The following is a 24,157-nucleotide window of genomic DNA, read 5'->3' on the forward strand; positions in this document are numbered from 1 at the left end:
CTTTAATATACAGTCGTCTAACTGTTCCAGTTGTAAAAAAAAAAAAAATTCTAAACTGCAAAAAAAAAAAAAAAAAAGGACAGAATGCTAATAAAAGTATGATCGATAGAATGATACAGAACAATAGTACTACAGACAGATATAGATAGATAGATAGGCTACTGATCCGCTGTCTAATGATTTACTGTAAAATGAATAATCTGTTGATAAATTTCGATAAAAAAATTTCAATAAAAAAATATCCCCATTTAATAAAACAACAACTCAACATTTTATTAAAAGATCGTTTTATTCACAATTTAAGTGTAACAAATATAGTTTATCAAAAACCTTTGCTGCTCTTTAATATAATTTATTACATCAGATCATAAGATTTATATAAATGATGGCTGGCATTTTGCCAGAATGAGATATGTACAATTAAAAAAACAAATTAAAGAAACAATAATAAAACCAAACTTTCCCACAAAATTAATTGCATATATATTAAAGAAAAAAATGAAATCAGACTATGTGCAATGGAATGATTATCAGCAATATTGTACAGTTACATTTCTGAGGTTGTCTCATGAAGGAATAAATGACAAGAATCACACACACAAAAAAGGCATTTTCTATGCAAGATCATCAACACAATATCTAAACAACAAATTCTTAATCTGAAAAGCACATCTCCTATTCTGCGTATCGCAACCAGATGCGAGGAAACATCTGCTCCTGAACGTCACTTAAGAGTCGCTGCAGGATTCTCAGTCACAGCTTGAGGAATCACTTTCACTAAAGAGACAGCACAAATCGCTAGTCCGCGCTAAGCAGTGCTAAACATCATTTAGATTCGCAGTATCATGAATACAGTGAGCGTGATGTCTTATCTACAGTGTCACAGTGTTTTAAGACGGGCCTCCCTCGAGATGATGGTACTTTCATATATTGTGACTCCTAACTCTGACAGTACGCTGTTCGTCAGCACACATACAGCGGAGAAATACCATGTCAAGCGTTGCAGTCGCTGGCCTCAAGAGAGGAATCTCTGCGAGGTATTTATTTTCACCTAGGCGCCACACCATGCTAGTTAAGCAGGGTAGTTTAGTTTTGAGAAGTTTTGGGAACCATGTCTAAATGTAGACGGTAGCATAAGCCCTACTCCACCAACCTCAAATTTGATGTCTCAAATTCCCAAAACATACTAATAACATGGGAATTGGTCTATTCTTCCATGAATTGGAATGTGGTTATGTTATGTAGTGTATGCGATTCTTTTGTGAGTGTGTGTATTGTATCCAGTGCCATGGACTGATTTGCTTTCATTGTTTTGCATCTTTTTTTCACTGAAATTCCTCATTTGTGCTGTCACGTTGTCCTACAGTAATATTCCTATTATTTTCTTCATGGAGAACCCAAATATACTGATTTATATTTTTATATATTCACAACTTTGTGCTTTCATGATAAATCAAACGAATGCACAAACAGATAAAATGATAGATCACAACAACTAGGCCAAAGTATGTTCAATTCACATTTGGTGGTACATTCATACAAATATATTCATTCCCCTTTTTGACTGATGCTGCCCGTGTTGTCCTAATAAAACACTTTTCCAATGGATTCAAGCAGCATCATCGCGGTTTACTACAGAGCTCATAAAGGGACATGGCGATTACATGGGAGAAAAAAAAATATATATTTCAGTGCTTATGTGTTCTCACAAAATCTTTGCATTCTCTCAAGAAACTTTTGGGTTCACTCACAAATATGTTTGTTACTTTAAGAAACTTCGCAAAACCTTCGTTAATTCACAAAACTTTGTATTCCCCCGGAAAAATGTGTTTGCTTGCAAAAGTTTTGTGTTCGCCTGTTAACTTTTGTGCCTGTTCGCAAAACTTCTGCATTCGCTCACAAAAAGTTTTGCATACCACAGAGAAACTTTCGCATTCACTAGGGAATTTTTTGAGTTTGATTGCAAACCTGCATTCCGCAGTGAAACTTTTGCTTTCGTTTACAAAAACTTCAGAATTCCACAGAGGAACTTTTGCATCAACTCATAAAACTTCTGTTTGCACATGCACAACTTCTGCATTCCACAAAGAAACTGTTGCCCAAAGTTTTTCGCAAAACTTTTGCCTTCACTCAAACTTTTTTTTGTATTACCGAGAAACGTTCCTTGCTCGCGAAACTTTGAACACTAAGTTTCTAGGGGAAAAGCATTAGTTTTGCAAGGGAATGCAAAAGCATTGAAATGTAATTTTTCCCTCTCATCATATTTTTTCCTGTTATCATGTCTCCTTTATGGGCTCCATAGTTTCCCTGCTCTTCACACTGAAAAATGACAAAAACCCTATGTCTTGAGTAATAAATTAACACAAAGTACTTTATTTTACATGTCTAGGATAAAATTCTCTGCCTCCGTTGATTAAGTAAACAATCAAAACACATTTTGTACACATTTTATGAAACAAAGTAAGCTTACAAATGTAGAGGAATGAACGATAAACGACTGATTCCTACATCCATCACGAGGGTAAGAGGGCTGTAGGCCTGTAGGAAGATACCTTCGGTCACAGCGAAAATAAATCGAGTGTTGCTATTAAAACTTGACTAAAATGATCAGTAAGACTAAAAGGCACTAGTGGACTTGGTTTCACTACCTTGCTGTCGAATAAAGCCTCAAAACACCAAACCAAACCTCATCCCGAAAGAAACAGACAGCAAGAAACAGCAAAGTTCAGTGGATGTCTCTCATCTCCGCTCCTGTAAACACACATGATGCAAAAAACACAAGGATGCAGATGAAATCTGAATTACCTATGGCTTTATAACATGTGTGAGAGGGCAAGTACGATGGAAAATGAACTGGTCTGGTCTCCTCACAGAGGAAATATCGTCCTTCTGTGTCTCTGAGGCTCAGAGACGTGTCCATAGTGTCAAGGACAGAGAGAGGGAACGGGGCAGCATGCAGAATCCCGAGAAGAGACGGAAGAGGCGAGACGGCTGTGGAGAAACACATGAAATTCCAGAAAATTCCCAAAGGACAGGAACTCGCCAGCCACAGGGGTTTTGTGTCCATAGCTCTTGTCCACTGTTAAAGCAGGTCCAGAAAATGACGTCTCGGTGGCGCTTTGGGGTTGGATGAAGATTACTTGAGATGGTTTGCTATTTCTACATTCTGTTTCTTAATGACGGGAAGAGGATGGGCCTCCGTGTTGAACACCCAGTGTTCGAAGGGCAAATGGTCATCGTCGGAGAACAAAAGATACAGATACCTGAAAAAAAAAAAGATGTTTCAAGGGCATTTTACCATATAGTTAATCACAGTGAGATTGCCTGTAAGAGATCTGAAAAACATGATTATGAACATGAATTATAAGAATTAACATCAGGTTTATGAGAGGCAAATAATTACAGTACAGATTTTATTACTTTTCACAATATGAATGGTCAGGGTTCACCCAAATTAGTTTAGTTTTATGGGTTTTTAGTTTAGCAACGTCATGTTTAGTTGAGCAAGAGTGCTTCTCTTCTCAAATATCCACACGATTCAGACTGCAATACTGATTTTATACAAAAGATGAATAAACACAAAGTTAATTGTTAATTTTTTTGATTTTTGCAAATAAAAATAGTTTAAAACAAAGCCCATGCAGAACTGCTGTGCATCTACAGAAACACAGTCTCACTTTATTTTGAGGTCCAGTTCTCGCTAACTACTGTATTAACTATGACTATGACTCAAACTCAATATTACTGTTTAGTAAGGTAGTTGTTAAGTTTAGGTTCTGGGTAGGATTAGGGATGTAGTATATGGTCATGTAGAATATGTGCTTTAGAAGTACTAATAAACAGCCAGTATGCTAGTAATACCTGTATGCACTGTTTGCTTGTTTCGTGCCAAAGTTTAATACTTAGTATGCAAAACAGTACTAACACAAACACCACTAATTATCTCAATTAATGGCAATCCACATAAATAGATCTACCTCTTAAAATCTGAATGTTTACTTCGTTAACAAAACATGAACATCTCCCAAGGGCTGATGAAGTACAGCTGTCTCTGCCAAGCAAAAGACTGCCAAGACAACATCAACAACGTAAATGGGGGGTGAAGAATACAAACTACAAAAGGTCTAAAGATTTCACTTCCTTTGGCTGAGAGCAGCAACTTGTGGCCGACAGCCACAGCTAAAGGACACTGCTTTACAAACAAAGACCACAATTCAAAACCTGCAGCCAAGGACGGGGAAAAAAATCCCCCACAGGTTAGAAGGCACATCTTTATTTGGTAGGCTGGATGACACTCGTAAAAATTACAGTCTATAAACTTTAGCTGGAGATGGCATTGCTGATGCCTGTTTCCTGATGAAGTTGTGACCTTGATAATACGGTTTCTAACCCTCCCTCCCTCTCGGTTTCCTCTCTGAACAGACATGCATCGGTTGGAGATTCGCTGATGAAAGGCCATCTTCTCCGCTGCCCTTCTGAAAATATAAGCTGTTGACCTCAGGCCTCCAGAGTTAAAGCTAAATCATGTGTGTCCATTGGATAACCCACTCCTAAATCGCACCTGGCCTCTTTCTGCAGAAAGTATGATCTTCAGACCTTCAATTTTGGGTTAGAAAGAAACTGGAAAGTGAATGGCAAATAAAAATAACAGAGGTCATAACTGCATCTGCAAGTGAAATGGACCCGACAACCATCAAGCTGATAACCACTTTTATATTTTATCTCGGGCCATATTTAATGAAGGATATAGTTGAATGGAGGTGTGTCATGGTTTTAATATGCAAAGCCACAAAATATGGAATCAAAAAAGAAGAAAAGAATATCAAAACAGGACAAAAAGAATCACTGGGTTTTATCTAGTGGTCAACCAATATGGATTTTTGATGGCAGATGCTGTATTAGAGAGCTGATTTATATTTATGATAGCACGCTATTTATTTTAAAGATAAAGTTTAAAAATGCAAAACACTTTACATCGTAAGACCTACTTCATATATGAGTACATATGATATGCTTTTCAGCTTTAAACATGCATTTATATATTTTTAATGATGTTCCTTTTAATACATATATTCATGCAATTTGTTTTTGACCCCATTGTATAAAAAAAAAAAAAAAAAAAAAGATTCTTTGAAATACCTTCTTTTCCACAGAGGAAAGAAAGTCATTAATGTTTGGAAGGCATGCGGGAGACTAAATGATAATCAAATTTTTTATGTATTTTGTAATGGTTCAGCATCTGGAGCAGAGCAGATGTCTTGGGCTGAAGTGAGCATGTTAAAGAGCACAGTCATGCCCACAAACACATTGAGAGCATTTCTATGAACAGGAAACTCTGATCCTTCAGCCCGCCAGACAGTCTGGCTCTAAAGAAGAATCATTACTTAATACACACTTACTGTGCAAAAGCAGTAAACGCAAGCCAGAAGCAACAACAGAATGAGAAACAACCAGAGTGGCAAAAGTTGAAAGCAGGGGGTTCTGGATGCACACAGCTCTCTCTCTTTCTCTCCCTCGCTCTCTCAAAGAATTGCTAAGTCTTTTCTGTGCTCAATTGTGTGCACTGCACTCCTGGCCAAAGTGCAAGCGCTCCTCCAGAGTATTAAAGGCAGGAGAAATGGAGAGCCGCTGTCTGGCGTGGCAGGATGAGACTCGAGCTGTGATTTCCTCTTAAACAAAATCAAATGAGAGGATTGAAGAGCTGGGATACAGGATACAGAAGAGTACAGCAATCTCACTGATTCCCCAGCTCTTCATTTTGGGCCCTGACAAAGTAATTGACTCTTTCTTTATTCATTCCTTTCAGTTATCTGTGTCTTTAATGATGAATGCTGTGTGATAGGGATGTCTGTGAATGAGTTCCAACTGTCACAGTCTTGTGTCTCAATCACTTCACCTTGACGATTCTTGCTATGACAGAAATATGGCTCTATTCATGCATTCTGAAGAGTGAAGAGCTCTCCTCTCCTTTTAGTCAGTCATTGCAGAATCATAAGCTAGTCTCATTCTCTTAACATGACTATATATTGCAAACCAAAGGGCAAGAGCTTTGTGAAAGTCGGAAGCTCCAATCTGACTGGCTCACTGATCTGACTCGATCTCAGTAATCAGGGTTTACAAGCTCATTTTACCCCAAGGACAAAAGACATAGCCTACATAACATTTTGCGTATAGAAAATGAAGACCATTAATCATTTGTTGTCTTGCACTGTAACATCATTTTTATGACAATTAAGCACAGTTTCCCAAATTCTCAAACTGTTCCCCCTCATTATTCTGACTGATGACTCTCATTAATGCAATTTTACAAATTACAATAATAAAACTATTTTATGTGGATCAGCATTCATTCAACACACATTAACATTTCAATTACAGTTGCCATAGTACATAAATACAGTAGTATTTCCTTCTTTCTAGTACTATTTAATGTTGGGAAAAATGAACAATATCAGTAACGCCATTTCAGCTTCTATGGCTATATTTATGGCAAAAGCTATGTTTTGTTAATCAAAAATAAAACGTGTTCAAGATAATATTTTCTAAAAAACATTTTAGGTTTACTTGATTAAAAACATTTTTTTTAAAGTATCAACAGAATAAAAGTTCTTCAAAGGGAAAGAAGTACGCTTGACTGATTGATAGTGGACATTGCCAAGATTAATACTAGATACAAGATTACATTTGATTCTATTTAAATAAAAATTATTTTGATACCAGCAATTAATAAAAGTGAATACATATCTTGTCCAAACCTCCCAAAAATTAGTATAAATAAAAAATAAAAAAATAAATCATAATTATACCGTATTTTTCGGACTATAAGTCGCACCTGAGTATAAGTCGCATCAGTCCAAAAATACGTCATGATGAGGAAAAAACATAAATCGCACTGGACTATAAGTTTATTTAGAACCAAGAACCAAGAGAAAACATTACCGTCTCCAGCCGCGAGAGGGCGCTCTATGCAGCATAGAGTCATTTGTCTTAGTTAATTTCTCTTGGTTCACGTCAAATTAATTTAGATAAATAAGTCGCACCTGACTATAAGTCGCAGGACCAGCCAAACTATGAGAAAAAGTGTGACTTATAGTCCGGAAAATACGGTAACTATGTACAACTGTAACGAAAATGTTGTACTCACTTGAGTGTTTCAGCCAGGTAGAAGCTCTGCTGCACGTCATCATGGTTGGGAGTGTTAGCGTAGACGTCTCTCACTCCACTGTAACCCCCTTCCACCCTGCAGTACTTCTCCAGAGCCTGGAATTCAGAGATACAAATGTACCTGTCAGTATCAATGTAATAGTTTTACACATTTCTAGCAAGCGTCATGTAGCCTGCTTTTAATTTTCAGAGACAGGACACCGATGCAAAGGTGCTTACTGGGTGAGAGCTGCCCACTCTCGCTTTAGGATATTCTAGTCTCTTAAGACTAAAGTCTTGGGCTACTCCTTAGCCTTTATGATTTTCAGTTAAATGGTATGTCCAAACACACAGAAAATTAACAGCACAGATCCCCTCAAGGAGTCTCATGATTAAAAACTGTGTGGGACAGTTTATGTGCTAAAGTTTAATACTCAAGGTTTAGGAATTTGTTTGAATACCAAACCATGACATGACATTATGACAAACATATTTACTTATTTGAAAAGAGTGTGAAAAGGGACATTTTAAGATAATGAAGACTTGATAAAGTCGTTTTTGGAGCAAAGAATCAAGCTTTTCATTGAGTGAGTGTTGAGCCGACACATTTTTCTGAGAGAGGAATAGATGGCGGAGGGAGAGCGAGGGAGGAAGAGATGTGATGTGTCGCCTGAAGGGATAGACACATCACAATGGCAATCTGAAGTCATTATGATACAATTACAAGGATGTGAGATCCTGGCGGTCTCCATTGTCTCTAATCCTGCTGCGCTGAAGTGCAGGGAGCGTCTGAGGGCAGGGATAAAGCCTCGCTGTGACTCAGTCTGGCCTACATCCTGGTAACCTAATATGGCGACGTGTTTACCAGTCACATACTGGTGGCGTTATGCAATTAGTGATGCGACAGTTCTGACCTGCACCGCCTCCCAGCCCCACTGTCTGTATTTGGGGTCGTGGGTGAACCTCCACATGTACATGTACGTCTCGATGACCTCCGGCCTCAGGATGAAGTACTTCTCGTTTTGCCGCGTGGCGATGGCTTCAACTCCGCCGTCGAAACGGAAGGCCTCAGGACCCAGCTTCATACCTGAAACACACATGCTGTCAAATTCATCGCATAAACGTTGGTGTTGACAAGGGATTATGGGATTACATTGTTCCTGAGATCAAGAGAAACACTATTTCGATGTGGTGGATTAAGGGCTATGGCATAATCTGGACCTTTGATAATCTGCGGCCGCTAAAAATACCTACGCATTATGAACAGGCCAGTGATAACGGTGTATGTGTGTGTTTAACAAGGGATTTGTGTGTGTGTGTGAGTTCAGGGTTCACAGCAATGGATTTAGGGAGTCTCTACATTGGCCATGTGACTATTATTGAGAGAACAGTTCACTTTCAGGTGAGGATTTAATAATTCTCACTAGGATCTGTATTAAATTGCAGCAGTGGCCCCAAGGCTTTGGAATAGTTTACCTTTACAGATAAGAACTGCCTCCACATTGGCGTCATTTAAGTCCCTTTTAAAAACTAATTTATTCTCCCAGGCTTTTTTGCTAAAAGCTATTCAGTGATATGTTTTTATTTGTGAAATGTTTTCTGTGTATATGTTGTTTGCTTATTTTTTTCTTTTTAGAATCTGTAAAGCACATTGGTCAACTTGTTGTTTTTAATCATGCTTTAGAAATAAATTGCCTTGCCTAAATCATGGCACTGGCACTGAACAGAGTGAGCAAAACAAGCAACTTGTCTAGTAAAGTAACCAATCACAGCACTGATGTGCAAAAACATATGACATACTCCGCAGGCATGTCAAACAAACACGAAAAATGTTCTGCAAAAACAGCTTTAAAACTATAATTCACATATTTACCAATTTAAGTAAATTATTTAGTTTTCATCTTATTATTATTTAAAGAAGTAAATAAGTTAGAATTTTACTGTGTTATTGCATATTATGATAAATAACTTGCTCTCCTTATTTGCTGGTCTTTTGTTTTGCATAAAAGCTTCTGCTAAACTAATAAATGAAAATAAATAAATAAACTGAATAATAAAAAAAATACACTAATCTCCTTTTCATTACCAAAAATCATCTTGACACATATATATATATATATATATATATATATATATATATTAGGGGTGTAACGATATCACAAATCGAACCGAAAGATCGCGATACACCACCCACGATACGAATCGCGGAACTCTCGTGGTGTACCGCGGTACTTTCACGCCTCCTGCTGCCCATTGTTGATGTTAATGTCACTTATCTCTTACTAACTAATCTATTAATTTATTCAATTTTATTTCCATACATTTGATTAAATTGCATTGGTAACAACTAATACGAGCTTTTTAAACGCTGTTCTAAATATTATATTCCAAAGTTACTGTTTTCCAAGTGCATGTCATGTCACGTGACTTGGGAGTGAGCGTCACACTCGGTTACTACTGCATACGCAGGATGGCTGCTCCGGCTGATATTGCAGATCCCACAGACACATTTAAGTCTTTTGTGTGGGAACATTTTGGTTTTCCAGTGGAGTACAGGAATGGAATTTGTGTCGTAGACAAAGCACACACAATCTGTCGTAACTGTTTCTCAAAACTTACTTATACGACAGGAAACACGTCTAATATGCAAGCGCATCGGAGACATCACCCCAACATTAATATTAGCGACACACGTAAGAAGCCTCAAAAACAGGAAACTTTTCCCACTGCCTTCAGAATGAAGCTACAAGCTAACTCGGACCGTGCTCAAACAATTACATAGGTAATAGGTGTTTTCATGGCACTAGATATGCAGCCGTTTTCCGCTGTTTAGAATGACGGATTTTATTCATAACTCATACAAAAATGAGCCGACACTCAGTGAAAACGTAACATGCCTCACAGACATAATAAATATATCTATAGAAAGCTGTAAATGACTACTTAACGAAATAAAACAAATCTAAAACAAAAACTCATTGTAATCATAATCTGTGAAGATCTCGGCGCATCTAATGAGGAAATCGCGAGACAGGCAACTTCATCCTTGCAACACAGACTTAGAAAACACTAGTTTATTAGTAGATAATTCAAATATCTCCCTAATATTTACCAGTCACATTTATGGTAATTACTTTTGCCGGTGCTTTGCGGCAAGCTTGAGCCTATTGCGTGTATTTGAACGCAGAACTGTTCAGCTGCGCTGCTGCTGCGGGACACTAAACTCCGTCGAGTCGCTCTTCACAGTCACAGTAGCGCGGCCTCGCGTTGTTTCCACCAGCGCGGCAATTTTGTTTTATCACTTATTAATGGATGTCTAAAATATAAAAGTAAGGAGAAGTATAAAACAGGCGGTAGGCCTGGCCCGCGTCTGAACTTGGACGTGAAAATTGGTCTCAGAGGAGCAGTTAGATGTGGCATCCAGCAGTGATGATTCTCCAGCAAAACAGGCACCAATCTCTGAACTGTTTGGAAAGTTAGTTCCAGTGGAGCCAGGCACTCCTGCACCTTGTAATGTTTGTCATATCAAATGTCTCCATATCAATGGTGAAAGATATACATTTTATTTATAATATATTTAATTTTAGTTTACTCGGATAAGCTGACTGCACTACAGAGATAAATGTTTTATTCTGACTAGTCTACATTGGAAGTATTTATTAAAATTTTGTTTACTCAGGTATGCTGACTGCACTAAAAATGTGAAGCCAAAGTTAATAAAGAAAAAGACAAGTTATTTTGTTGCTATAATCTATTGTCCTTTTACCAGCAATGCTAAAGAACATGAACCCTGCCACCACAGCAAACCGAACCGAACCGGACCGAACCGTGGCTCCAAAATCGTAAACCGAACCGAACCGTGCCATTGGTGTATCGTTACACCCCTAATATATATATATATATATAAATTTATACACACATTGAATCTGAATTGGCTGGCGAGGGGTAAAAAATAGAAAATACAATGGTACAAAAATAGGCTAAATGTTCTTTAAAGAATTTTCTATAAAGAATTTTCTATTTAATTTTCTAACAATAACTATATAATGTTTTAATATACATATTTATATATTAATTTAATTTATTTTTACATTCGTTTATTTATTGCTGGAAATGTTTAAAATTTTTGTTTCACCATTTTCAAAGCAGTTCTCCCACTCACTTGTTCGGGCGTAAGACTCATGACACGTGCGGGCGATCTCAGCCGCCAGTTCCATCTGATGACCCGTCTTATCATCAGGGCCTCCGTCCGCCCCTAAAGCGATCATACCACCGGCGAAGCAGGTCAGGTGACCCATCTTATGTTCCAGGAGTCCACCTTTCCATTCAGCGATATACGTCAACCCTCCGCTTGACTTACGGATCAAATTCTTCTCAATCGCCTGCGCACAGAACAGAGAATGAAAACAAGAGATCACTTTAAATGGTTATTTAACATCAATTTCTTCTCTCTGTGGTTATTTATTCACACTGTGTGGGTTAAAAGGAACTTTGTCCTTATTTGCAGTTGTTTTGTTTGCCTAACACAAAGAGAGACATTCAAGGCTTCGGAGTGATTTCAGTCTCTCAAAAGCGTCATCTGAACAGTTCAAGGCCCGAAGTAAGTTAGATCATAGCAGAGATCAGGGTCACAGCCGTGTGTGCCAGTGTTGTGTATTTACAGAAGCGTCACACACATGGGAAATGAGATCCTTATCTGCCTGGAAAAAATGCCTCTGTGCATTTGAATGGAAAACTTGAGACCAAAGTCAAGTGTGCTTGATGCTCTTTTTTTCTTATTTCACTCTCTTTGTTCTTCTATTTCATCATAAATATGGCACCAGTGTTTTGGAGAAACTGAAAGTAGTTACAGCACAAACATAGCTTTTTTTTTATTTGCACTGATAATGCACTGATGTAGGCAACAAGTAGCAGCATGGATGCTTGTTTTGTCTAATTGTATAACAGAGTAAGAGGAGAAAATAATCAAACATCTTCTCCTAGAATGCACTCTCTGATTATGGATCTTGTATTACTCTGAAGAGTTTATACAGCGATCACGACTGTTCATTATCCTGTGTATTACTCCTGTGCCAATGTACATATCAATGGACATAAAATATTGATTTGAGTTCTAATTATTTTATTAAACAAAAGAAAAAGAGTGTGGAGTGATACATGAAACCGCAGCTACTGATAAACTCTCTCCTGCCGCAGAACGGGGAAACATAAATCACTACTGTAAGGTATGGTATTTTCATCAAAACTAAGCCTTAAAGTTCAGGACCACCTCAAATATTCTGTAGAAAAACCATTTGTAGAACTAAAAAGTAATGAAAGTAAAAATGAATTGAAATCAGTGCTGCTTTTATTGTTAAAGTAAAGCGATTAAAAATCATCTGTGCTGAAAATATAGTAAGAAATACTACAGCAGTATGTAAAGAAGAAAACATTTATATATATATATATATATATATATATATATATATATATATATATATATATATATATATAAATCGTTTAAACAATATATAATGAATATTTTTTAATGGTTTGAATAATATTTATAAAAATAAAAATAATCAGATGACCTTATGATGAGGATCTGTATACTTTTTCCAAGCTTACCATAACTAGAGACATATAGGAAAGTCAAATAAGAGATCTGAATGCTAGTTTGTAGCTCAGAAAGCCAGTTGCAAAACAGCTTGCCCAACACTGTTTGCAACAACAATGAACACTTGAGTATTTAGCATTGCTCTAACAAACGGATCTCAATCTGCTGCGATACGTCAACCGGTCGTTGCCGTAATGTCCTTATTTTTCCCCAATGGTGCAAATAATCGAATGCCACAGCTGAGAGGTGTGGATAAAAGGAGATGATTGAGCGGCCCATCCATGGTTAGTGAGATAAATTAGTGTAAATCAGGCTGTACAGAGAGAGAGTTAAAGGCCTGATAAAGAGCTCTCTGTAGCTGTAATGAATGCCTGGGTAAAATGATGGACAGAACGGCCGTGCTGTAAACCTTCTCTGAAGGTGACCGACATAACACACTTTTCTTTTTCTGGATGATTGGCCTGGAGTCCAAAGTGTGTGTGTGTTCAAGTCACCCCAGGGAGGCACCCAGACAGACGGCCAGAGGGACAGCATTATCTTAGGCAGGTTGAGATGGTCCTCTCTAATGAAAGTGAGGATTGAGTTTGTGGTCTGTAACAATCAGTCTGCAGCAGCTTTCCAAAGCTCTCACGGACGGCTCCAGCAGAACAACGCTTGTGGCAGCTTACACACATACACCCATACACAAACTCTCATCAACTTTACTTTTCTACATTTGGACACTATGAAAAGGAATTCCAACCCACAACCTTACAACCCACAGAGGTTACATTTCTAGCTCAAGCCTGAACAAAAGATCAAAATTAGCAAACACTTTCAATATTCACATTGGGAAACCTGGAATCCTGAAACTTGACATTGCGAAAAACAAAAACAAAAAACATACGGAACAACCACTTCCATTATTCTAGTTAATAAACTTTAGTCTGACTAGAAATCAATTTTCAATTTTATCTGTGAATGATAAACAAGCTTTGAGGTTAAAAATAAATTCTCTACCAATTCATTCATATTGTGGACCATATTATGGAAATAAAAAGAATAAATAATAATAAAAAAAAAAAAAAACTTTAGAATTGAATTGGCAAACAGGGTACCGAGTTGCAATTTAAATTTAAATTCAGTGCTGTATAAATTAAAAAAATAATAAAAAAATAACAAACCTTACAGTTTTAACAGTATATTTAATTTTTTGTAAGAATTTCCCATATATATATATATATATATATATATATATATATATATATATATATATATATATATATATATATATATATATATATATATATATTTTTTTTTTTTTTTTTTTATATATATAAAATAACAAATGGAGTATTTCCAGAAACATTATAAAATATTATATACACAATCAATGTTTGAACTGACATCTATAGTATTATATATTAGCTATATAGTTAAATGGCTTTTTTTTTTGCATTATGTTTAATAAAATAACTTAGATTTTATGTTAATCTCCTAGATTGTACTACTTTACTCTTTAAAACGAACAAACTTCAATGTGTATTCACCAGACTGTAATTTTACTTTTTAGTTATCTGAAAATTATGTTATCGAGACTGTGTTGGTACTGAGTTCCTATTGGACACTGAAGTAGTCTGTATCCTCACTATTTTGCTGACATAAGTCACTTTAGCTTGCAGGTCTCCTCCAAAAACAAGGATGTCAAGGATGCTCTTGTCTAGTCGGCATTTGATCAAATGGCCAGTAGAGTGTAACATTTCTCTGGGCTTTTTCTCTTTCTATAAGATTGGACTTTACCTGCAGGGCATCGTAGTAAAGCTTCTTTCCCTCCTCATCAGTTTTGTCTGACATCAGCCAGGCCTTCAGCAGGTACTCGTAGAAACTGTCCCCCAAGCCTCCAACCGAGACGTGATCTGCAACACAGGCAAAACAGCTGTGTGTGAGAAAAACTCTTCCTACATTCATGTGCGAGCAACACAATAGTCTGCTTTGACCAGAAAAACACACACAAACATTCACGCAGTACAAGAGATCTAAAGAGACATCTCTCATCAGCCATTTTTACAGTATGGTGACGAATGTTGGAATTGAATTGTGCAAATGTCAAAAAGCGAACCTGGAGTGCTTCACATTCAAAGAGCAGCAGTATTAATCAGAGAACATTGCTTAAAGCAGTGACAACACTGAAAGATATTTTATTACAAAAATACACTTAAATGTGCTCTGAATGAATACAAGAATAGGAAAAAATCTTCACAAAGAAAGTGAAATGTAGTACATTTTTCTACTGTAATTGTGCACATAAATCATTTAAATTAGATTTTAGTATCTAAACCTACAAAGTTTGGGTTACATGATCTTTAACTACTAAGATCCCATAGAAGTATTAAAGGTATCATTTGTCATATATTTGCAGTAAAATATCCAAAAACCACTAGGCTAGTGTTATATATTTTGTCCAACTGATTACGAACTATGTTTTCAACTACTTGTAAATCATGAGAAAATTCCCATTCTAAACAGTGACACGGGGCAGTGCAGTCGCCTGTCAAAGATGGTAGTTACCCTTTGTTACCGCCTTTACTGACGTAGAAACCACATGACAATAGTGTCGTGGACAAACGCGAAAGTAGCTTCGCGACAAACTTCAACTAGAAAGAGATGCTGATCTCGCTTGTGTTTTACTCGACAGGTGAGTTGTTTTGATTCGTATCTTTACAGAAAATGTATGCTATTATAAAAAATCAACAAGATTAGTATCATGGGGCATACACACTGATCTATATATCTATATTATAGATCAGTGGGCATACAGGCCAAACGCGGGGCATTGAATCTCTAGACCCGCGCGAGGACGCATCTGATCCATAGTCTGATCGTATCTTTGCATTGACTTTGTATGTAATCTACTTGCGTAAATCGGTGAACTCGCGTTAAATCCATGATTTATCTTTCCGTCTGATTGATGGCCGTCAGCAGTTGGGTAGAAGACAACAAATCCCATCATTCCATGTTCCTTCTTAGCGTCATCAAACCACGCGACTGTTATTGTTTTGGTAGTGCGCCCTCTAGTGGCAGGTCCTACAACCTGTACCTTTAAATCAATATCTGAATTATGTTAAGGTGAACTATGTATGCTTTATCTAGCAAAATCCTTCATTCTGGTCTGTGTGTGTAATGAAAAATGAAATGTGTGTTTCCAGGTGGAGTGTGAATGGGGCACTTTGTTCAGTGCTGTCTAGTCCACTGTGTGTGTGAGAGATGAGAATCTGTGGCTCCAGGGGCAGCACTGTTGTGTGATTGTCTGATTGATGATCAAGCTCATGAATATTTATACCTCATTAAGCATTTGTTTTTGAGATCGATACGTCAAGAGAAATCAAGTTTCAGTTCAGAAAACCGTAAAACAAATACACTGCCATGCAACTATTCAGAGAAAATGCACAGACAGGAAAAACAAGCATTTTGCTTTAATTTAAAGTCTCATTTTAAATGTCAAAGGGGCTTTTATGCTCTCCATTTTGTCTGTTAAAATTTTTGAATTAGGCAAATTTTTGTTAATCTTCCTCTGGGATACTCAAATTATACAGCTCATGGGCCAAAATGTACACCAGGGGCCATTGAATAAAATGACCTGCTAATAGCCGATCCTTGATTTTCATATGGTTTTAAAGCACACAGTAACCAGCAATTACAGCTAAATGTGCTACATCAGCCTTGTATATATATCCAATCATAAGTGCTGGTCAGAGCCTTTTCATTTCCCAGAATAATACAAAGTGAAAAGGTTCTTGCATACAAATGCATGAATAGTTCTTACAACTTCAAAAACTCTGTCAGTTTGTTATATTTTATCTTTAAATGTCTTTAACCTTTACAAATATATCACGACTTAATATTCAAGAAACTTTCAATACAATTCCTCTGTAAAATCCATAATGGCACCATCTCATTCTAATTGGATGCATCATGATAGGTTTCATTTAATTTTAGCTAACTAAATGAAACGCACACATTTTAACATGCTGTAAAAGGTCTGTCCTTTTGAACCAATCATGATGACAGTATTTGCATATTCTAATTCTCTGCTTCACAATTATTAAAATGAAATAAGACCTAATGAATTTAGAAACCTTCTGTGAATGGATATGGTTATCAATTATAAGTACATATAAAAGGGTGAAGTCAGCAAGATTAAGAGAAGTCTCTTATACTTAACATGGCTGTATTCATATGATCAAAAAAAAAAATGCAGTAAAAACAATAATATTATGAAATATTATTACAACTGAAAATAACGGTTTTCTATTTAAATACATTTTTTAAATGTAATTTATTCCTTATGATGGCAAAGCTGAATTGAATTGTAAAGATCACATGACCCTTTAGAAATAATTCAAATGTTTTTGATTTGATAATTCACAATTTTTGTTTGTAATATAATAGCCTTTATTTCACTTAAATGTATCCCTACCAAAAAAAAAAAAAACATACAGACCACACACTTTTCAATGGTAGCGTAATCTAAATATATTGCACTAAAAATAGAATGTTAAAATAAAAGTCTGCACGGCAAGCAAAGTGACAACAAAAACTAGATCACTTCGGTGACTTTGACAAGTACTCAGTAATCAGTTGTTATTTTATTTTATTAAATATTTTTGCAGTGCACTAGTTATTATAATGGGATGGGTCTTTTCATACTCTAGCAGTACAGACACAGTCATTGATAAACTCATGGCAGACAGGATTTGCCCACGGGCCAGACTTTAAGCACCTCTGCACTACCTGATTTAACTTCTTATTCACATAAGATGACTTTTCCCCACTGTCATAACAACATAGTTCACAGAATCTCCAAACTTCGCCAGTGTTGGTGGTAAGAGGGCTTCTTTGTGCAAAGGACCTGTGAGGTTTTCTGTTGGTAAAAGCTTGACAGCAGGAAACAGAAGTTTTGCTGTCAGCTCTGGCAGTGCTTCCTGAGAAAAACCTGAAAACCAGCTGAGCTTTTTACCCAACAGACGCTGGGAAAATGTGAAGCCTCTCTGTGCAGCACTGAAGCACACAGAGCAGCCATACACATTTCATCCACAGTCACAACACAAAGCAAAATACAAAGTGACTAAATTACAGCCAATCAGAATATATTCAATCTTTATACAAAATTATGTGAAATGATTTCACTGTGGGAGAGGGTACAAATGCAATGTGACGACATAGCAGCGTGGCTTCAGAAAACGTACATATAGACTATGGGTGCGTCTCAATCAGCTCCTGAACTCGTGAATCAGTAGATCGTGTACACGAGTACGTCATTGGTAAGTTCCCTGACTCACTGCACATTGAGCGTCAACGGACAACATGGTAGAACGTCATCACTGGAATTCATAAACAACAGGCAGGACCGATCTCTTTTTAATTTTATTCTTTATACTCTTAACACATCGTTCTTTTACATGTCCTCACAATATTTCGGCCAAATGTTAATTATAAATGTTAATTAGATGTGTTCATTACCTGTCCAGCGATGTCTGTTTGTTGAAATATACTACAAAATGGTTTGTCTTTTCAAATCTTCTTTCTTATGTCATTATATTTATTGAGTTGGCTCATGTGGTTTATGTTTCAGGCTTCATAAATGTGATGTTGTTTCCAGTAAGGGAGCATAGTGAGCATCGATGCTCTCTCATTTTTGCGGTGCATTGTGGGATTTTTAAGGGAGTGAACGTTCCAGTGCACTGGAAAGATTTTGTGATTGAGACAGCCCTTAAAATGGTCGACTCCCTGATCCGTGCCCTTACTACTGAACAAGGGAGCTGACTGAGACGCAGCCTATTTCTTTGAGACATTTTTGTCCATTCTGGAACTTGACAATACAAATCACTAAGTACTTTTTTCATAGGGAAAAGATCAGCTCAAATATTCGGCCTAATGGTGTATGCACACCAAAAGCGAAGGGAATATTCGTATCGCGATACTAGCAACTAGTTGTGGGATGTTTTCCGTGTCACTCGCACGTATAAAAACTTTGCACTTGCTATCCTCCGTTTTCTGATAAAACCGGATGTGCCAATAAGCTCTTCACCGATTGGCTGGTGTGACAATTTTTAACTTTTGCGAAAGACGCGATTATTGTGCATTCACTGCAATCACATCACTCAATTTGCATCGCCCAATGCAAATGTGGGTCTATTCATGTCATTGTATTTGACTTTGTATGTAATCTGTAAATAACTGAATTCACTTTTGGTGTGCAGACACCATTACACTTTCTTTTGTGTATAACAAAAGTAAAAAAAAAAAACATGTTAATAATTATACAAATAATGTATTTAAATGAATATGTAACTGAAATTAAATTTGAGCAAATTCATTAATTACATTTAAATAAAATTACTACATTTAATAAATGAATACATCAATGATGATGAATTAAATTAATTCTTTAGAACAAACTAGATTAAGTGTTCCTGCAAGTGTTCCTATTCCCTTATGAGCTTATTTTGTTAGCATGTAACCTTATAAGACTTACTAGCTTTTGGAATTTCTGTCAAGTCGCACTTATGAGGATAAACTGAAAAGAGCTATTCTGCTATGAAATGAGAATTTCTGACAATGTAAAACTAAGTTTGATGTAAGACAATGAGAAAAGAAAAGACGATGGTAGATTGTGGAATATGTAAGATGGTTGATTCATTTTGTTGTTTCATTAAGGTCAACCCTTGAGCTACTAGCTGCTCAAATCCAGACATAACAACTGACCCATATGGAAAGCCCTTCAGGACTGTTCTGAGCTACTTGTGTGAAGCAAAAAGACTGATAGCTATTTTTAAGTGCAGCCGTACGTTATCATCCCATCTTCCCTGCGGCCTGCTGCCATCTCAGATCATTTTTGTTTACGATCGTCTAAACAAATTACTTTTGTCAAAGCGTAAAAAAAAAGAAGGACTTGGTCCGATGCACAAAAAAGAAAACTGGTTTTCTGACAGCTCAAAAGCCTCTTTCTGATTTCCCTCCGTTCCATCAGAATTCATGTGTTTGTGTTATCCTGACTACACACACTGCAGAATCTTTGTTCTCCTCGGGCTCTTCATCATCAAGCGTCTGCGTCATCGCTGACCATGAAGTTAAAACAGCGCTGCTCTCCACGCTAAGCTGCCAATATAAATCCCTCGGAGCGAGGACGGCACGAAAGCTGGCTAACGCGGCAGAGCAGGCCTCACTGCTGTAGGACCAGCATAAAACATCCCAAACTACTGATGTGTGTGTCTTCTAGAGGAAGAACGTAAAGTAAAAGAGTGTGTTTATTTCTGCCTGTCTTACATAATTAACCCTGAAAGCACAATGAAGAAAGTCAACATTTATTGACAGTGTCAGGGTAGCCAGCGGTTTAGCCTCAGTCTCATATGGTTTGCCCACAGACTGTCTGCTCCAGATCACACCAAAAAATGTCAAAGGCAGGCTATATATATAAGCCAGCCTTTGACATACATATATACATACACATATACACACACACACACACACACACATATATATACACACACACATACATACATAAATACACATACACAGTACAGACCAAAAGTTTGGACACACCTTCTCATTCAAAGAGTTGAGTATGAAAATTACACTGAAGGCATCAAGGGCTATTTGACCAAGAAGGAGAGTGATGGGGTGCTGCGCCAGATGACCTGGCCTCCACAGTCACCGGACCTGAACCCAATCCAGATGGTTTAGGGGTGAGCTGGACCGCAGACAGAAGGCAAAAGGGCCAACAAGTGCTAAGCATCTCTCGGGGAATTCCTTTAAGACTGTTGGAAGTAGAGATCGACCGATATGGGTTTTTCTATAGCCGATGCCGATGTTTAGAGGTCAGGGTCAGCCGATGGCCGATATGTGCTGCCGATTTTTAGGGCCGATATCTTGAAGTTTTCCCCTTCATTTGCATGCTAAAATGTCACACTAATAATAAGTGGATGCACAACATTTCTAACCTTATCATCATTTATTGAGCACTGACTTGAACCATCTCTCGAATCGGTATTAAAATAAAATATTTATCCAAAGTTAACCAAACAAATTAATAAACTGACCAAGTATTAAATTATATATATGTCAATCATTTACATAAAAGTTTTAGAGCATTTATCAAGTAGAATTTTTCAAGTTTGTTGGAACATAAATGTAAACACAAATATACATTTAAATAAATACAATTTTAGAAATAAAAATCAATTAAACTGAAAAATATAAAAAATAAATATATAATAAATAAATAATAGTGCTGCAAACACACTAGCAACCAGCAACATTTGTGTCTGGTATAAATGACACAGAACATCTAATAATAATAATGACAATATTTTCAGTTGTTTCACACTTTTTTGTTATGTATATTATTCCATATATAATTCCACATGTGTTAATTCATAGTTTTGATGCCTTCAGTGTGAATCTACAATTTTCATGAAAATAAAGAAAACTCTTTGAATGAGAAGGTGGGTCCAAACTTTTGGTCTGTACTGTATATATATATATATATATATTAGGGATGTCAATTTCGACAAATTCTCATGATCGATCGTCGTTTAAATTAACGATCAATTAATCGATTAATCGTTAACCTTCATACTGCAAGATGCGTCTACAGTAGTTATCGCATGAATTGGTGTGCAAAGACACTAAAAACGCAAGCGTCCTCCCACAAAGGAAAGGGTTTTTACTGTAAATAAAAGGCTAGTAGGATTATAAAATGAATCGATTGATCATTTAATATAATTATTTAATTCAAATACAATGACTAATATAACGCAGTCTCAGATGCACTCTGGCATATGACCGGAGCGGAATGGTAATATTTCCTTAAGAGCGCCTTTCTGAAGATTCCACTCCGCTCGCTCAACCCAGTTCATAATCCCAGCGTTCTAAGTGCATTTTATCTTGTGTGTGCTTTTCACATGCTTTATAATCCATGTGTATTTTGTAAAGATCTACGAACATTTCATCTCCTGTGTGTGTGCGTTTGTGTTTTAATGAGCCTATTTTGAATTATTCTATTGCACAACAACAGCAGCTATTTTCACGGAAATAAAGTGAATGAAAATCAAATACTTTTTCAGTTTTTGCATTTTAGGAATGTTTGCTAAGGATAGATTAATATATTTAATACATTTTAATTAATACAATTAATAAAATTAAGAAGAATTAAAAAAAAATTCATTTTGAAACATAATAATTGCTATTTATCAGCATGCATAATTTTAGACAATTATACAAGAATTTTGGTACAAACAGTAAACAATTAGGCCTACTAGAAAAACTTTATTTCGGAGCTGGAACTGGTTTACGGCGAGAGTCAGCGGAATATTAACGGAGCGCTTGCTCGGGCTGTTAGCGACTGAGTGGAGCGCACATCCATAGAGCGGAAAACGTTGTGGGCGTGCGTCCATGTTTTTGTTACGGTGTTACTTTCTTTCCAAATGTGCATAGGATATTGTGCATATCAAGGAAAATCCGGAGAATGCGAAAAAACCCATCTACGCGTTCTGATGGTACAGATGTTTCTGGTATGCATAAATAGCCCTTTGCCAGCTGAGACAACCTGGGAAACCTGGTGGCATTCGCTTTCCACCAATTAACATTATCACCATTTGAAATAAAATGATCCCAAACAAAACTCTTGCGTGCTCGCTTCATTTTCCTTCACAACTGCTGTACTTTACATGTTTTGGCATAAGCCACGTGCGTCGTCCTCTTTTGGCGGATGGCAAACCAGCTAGCCGCCTACGTCTCAAACTATGCACGTTAATGGTGATCATGCTTAATCGACCGTCGATAAGGTTTATCGATTAAAATATTTATCGACAATTAATCGATCGTCGATTAATCGTTGACATCCCTAATATATATATATATATATATATATATAAATATCAATAAAAAAATTAACAATATAAGAAGTAATAATCATAGGTATTATAGGTATCATATAAAAGGTTTTGACTGTTGATATTCAAAACTCCAGCTACCAACTAAAAAAAAAAAAAAAAAATCTACTAATAATACTTTAAATGAAGTATTCCTTTAATTAAGAGGCCCTAAAAAGAATATGTGTCCTGATGGTCTCTGCTAGAGTGTTACAAACTTGACAAACAGCCAATGTGTGTGTGTGTGTGTGTGTGTGTGTGTGTGTGTGTCTCAGTGTTTCTCCCTGCTGAATTCAACACCATAAATTCAGAAATACACAATAAATCAGCATCAAAAACATGCATCATGCCCTAAAGATTAGCTCTGTCAATCCACTACAAAAATGACCTTGAATCTGCATTTAAGTGTCACCACTAGAGTGTTTTGTGTACAAAACTAAGAGAAACACTTCAATTCCACTCTGAGAAAGCATTTCGCTGGACAACTTGTGGATAAAGACGCTCATTTTAATCATGACATTTCTGGGAAAACTTCTTTAGAATATTATATTTCTATGAATTCTCTTGAAGTTCTTGAGTATGTGTGCGTGTGTTTCTGGACTTACGCTGGCCCCACTGTCCACTGTTAGGGTTCAGGTAATTTGGGTACAACCCTTGAGGTTTGTCCAGTCGATTCAGCACCTTTCTGATGTTCATTACCTGCAACGGCAGAGCATGTATCTCTTATATCATCACGTCAAATGATTAAGCCATATCTAAGCTCATCCGGAAAATGCAGTAAACAGCCTTCTTAATGCGTCCAATGTCTTCCTGCAGGGGACGGGACTCATAAATCTACAGACTAGGTCACTTTCACAGTTTGTACAGCCTCATTCAGAGCTTGTAATAGTGTCATTTGTCTGTGTCTATATTGCAGGTCAGGTCAGCGGATTCATTCGCAGAGAATCAGATCTGATAATTGCAGTGAAACAAGCATCAATATAACAGTTTCAAGCAGAGGTCATCCTGGGTCACTATTGGTCAGTGTTGGGCAAGTTACTTTTAAAAAGTAATTAGTTACAGTTACTAGTTACTTCTTCCAAAAAGTAACTAAATTAGTAACTCAGTTACAAATTTTTAAAGTAACTAGTTACTTAAGAAAGTAACTATTGCGTTACTTTCAAGTAAAATTAAATTTTAAATGCTCAAACGTGACCCCACCTCTACCCCTCTTTAAAGGAACTTAAAATACATGTGCATGTTCAATTATTTATGATAAATCTGAATATTATAATGAAATGGACACTTAATACAATACATTATTAACAGAAACATGAAACATTGTACACACATCTAAAAAAAAAGTTGCTGTGGGACAAAGTGAGACTAGCCTCCAACCAAATGGCATGTATGTAGATATTATGTTTATATAGTGGATCAATGCAAATAACACGATAGATTTTTGGGAACTTTTGATATTTCCTTTTATTGTTTCTTTAATTTCTTGAAGGAAAAAGTAATGTATATA

At 36.6% G+C, this 24,157-nt stretch overlaps 1 protein-coding gene across 1 annotated transcript in view; it reads right to left on the reverse strand.

The window, feature by feature from the left end:
* Window positions 1-270: 270 nt before the first annotated feature.
* Window positions 271-24,157, reverse strand: part of LOC127983482 (mannosyl-oligosaccharide 1,2-alpha-mannosidase IA) — a 108,144-nt gene continuing 84,257 nt past the window's right edge. The window contains exons 7-12 of the mRNA XM_052585687.1: window positions 23,256-23,349; window positions 14,519-14,634; window positions 11,306-11,525; window positions 8,058-8,230; window positions 7,145-7,260; window positions 271-3,263 (exon numbers count right to left, since the gene is read on the reverse strand). Of these exons, the coding sequence (XP_052441647.1) occupies window positions 3,137-3,263; window positions 7,145-7,260; window positions 8,058-8,230; window positions 11,306-11,525; window positions 14,519-14,634; window positions 23,256-23,349 (846 nt within the window). The 3' untranslated portion in view covers window positions 271-3,136. The remainder of the gene's footprint in view (window positions 3,264-7,144; window positions 7,261-8,057; window positions 8,231-11,305; window positions 11,526-14,518; window positions 14,635-23,255; window positions 23,350-24,157) is intronic.

Source organism: Carassius gibelio, chromosome B20 (genome assembly GCF_023724105.1).
Source record: "Carassius gibelio isolate Cgi1373 ecotype wild population from Czech Republic chromosome B20, carGib1.2-hapl.c, whole genome shotgun sequence".
Classification (NCBI taxonomy): Eukaryota; Metazoa; Chordata; class Actinopteri; order Cypriniformes; family Cyprinidae; genus Carassius; species Carassius gibelio.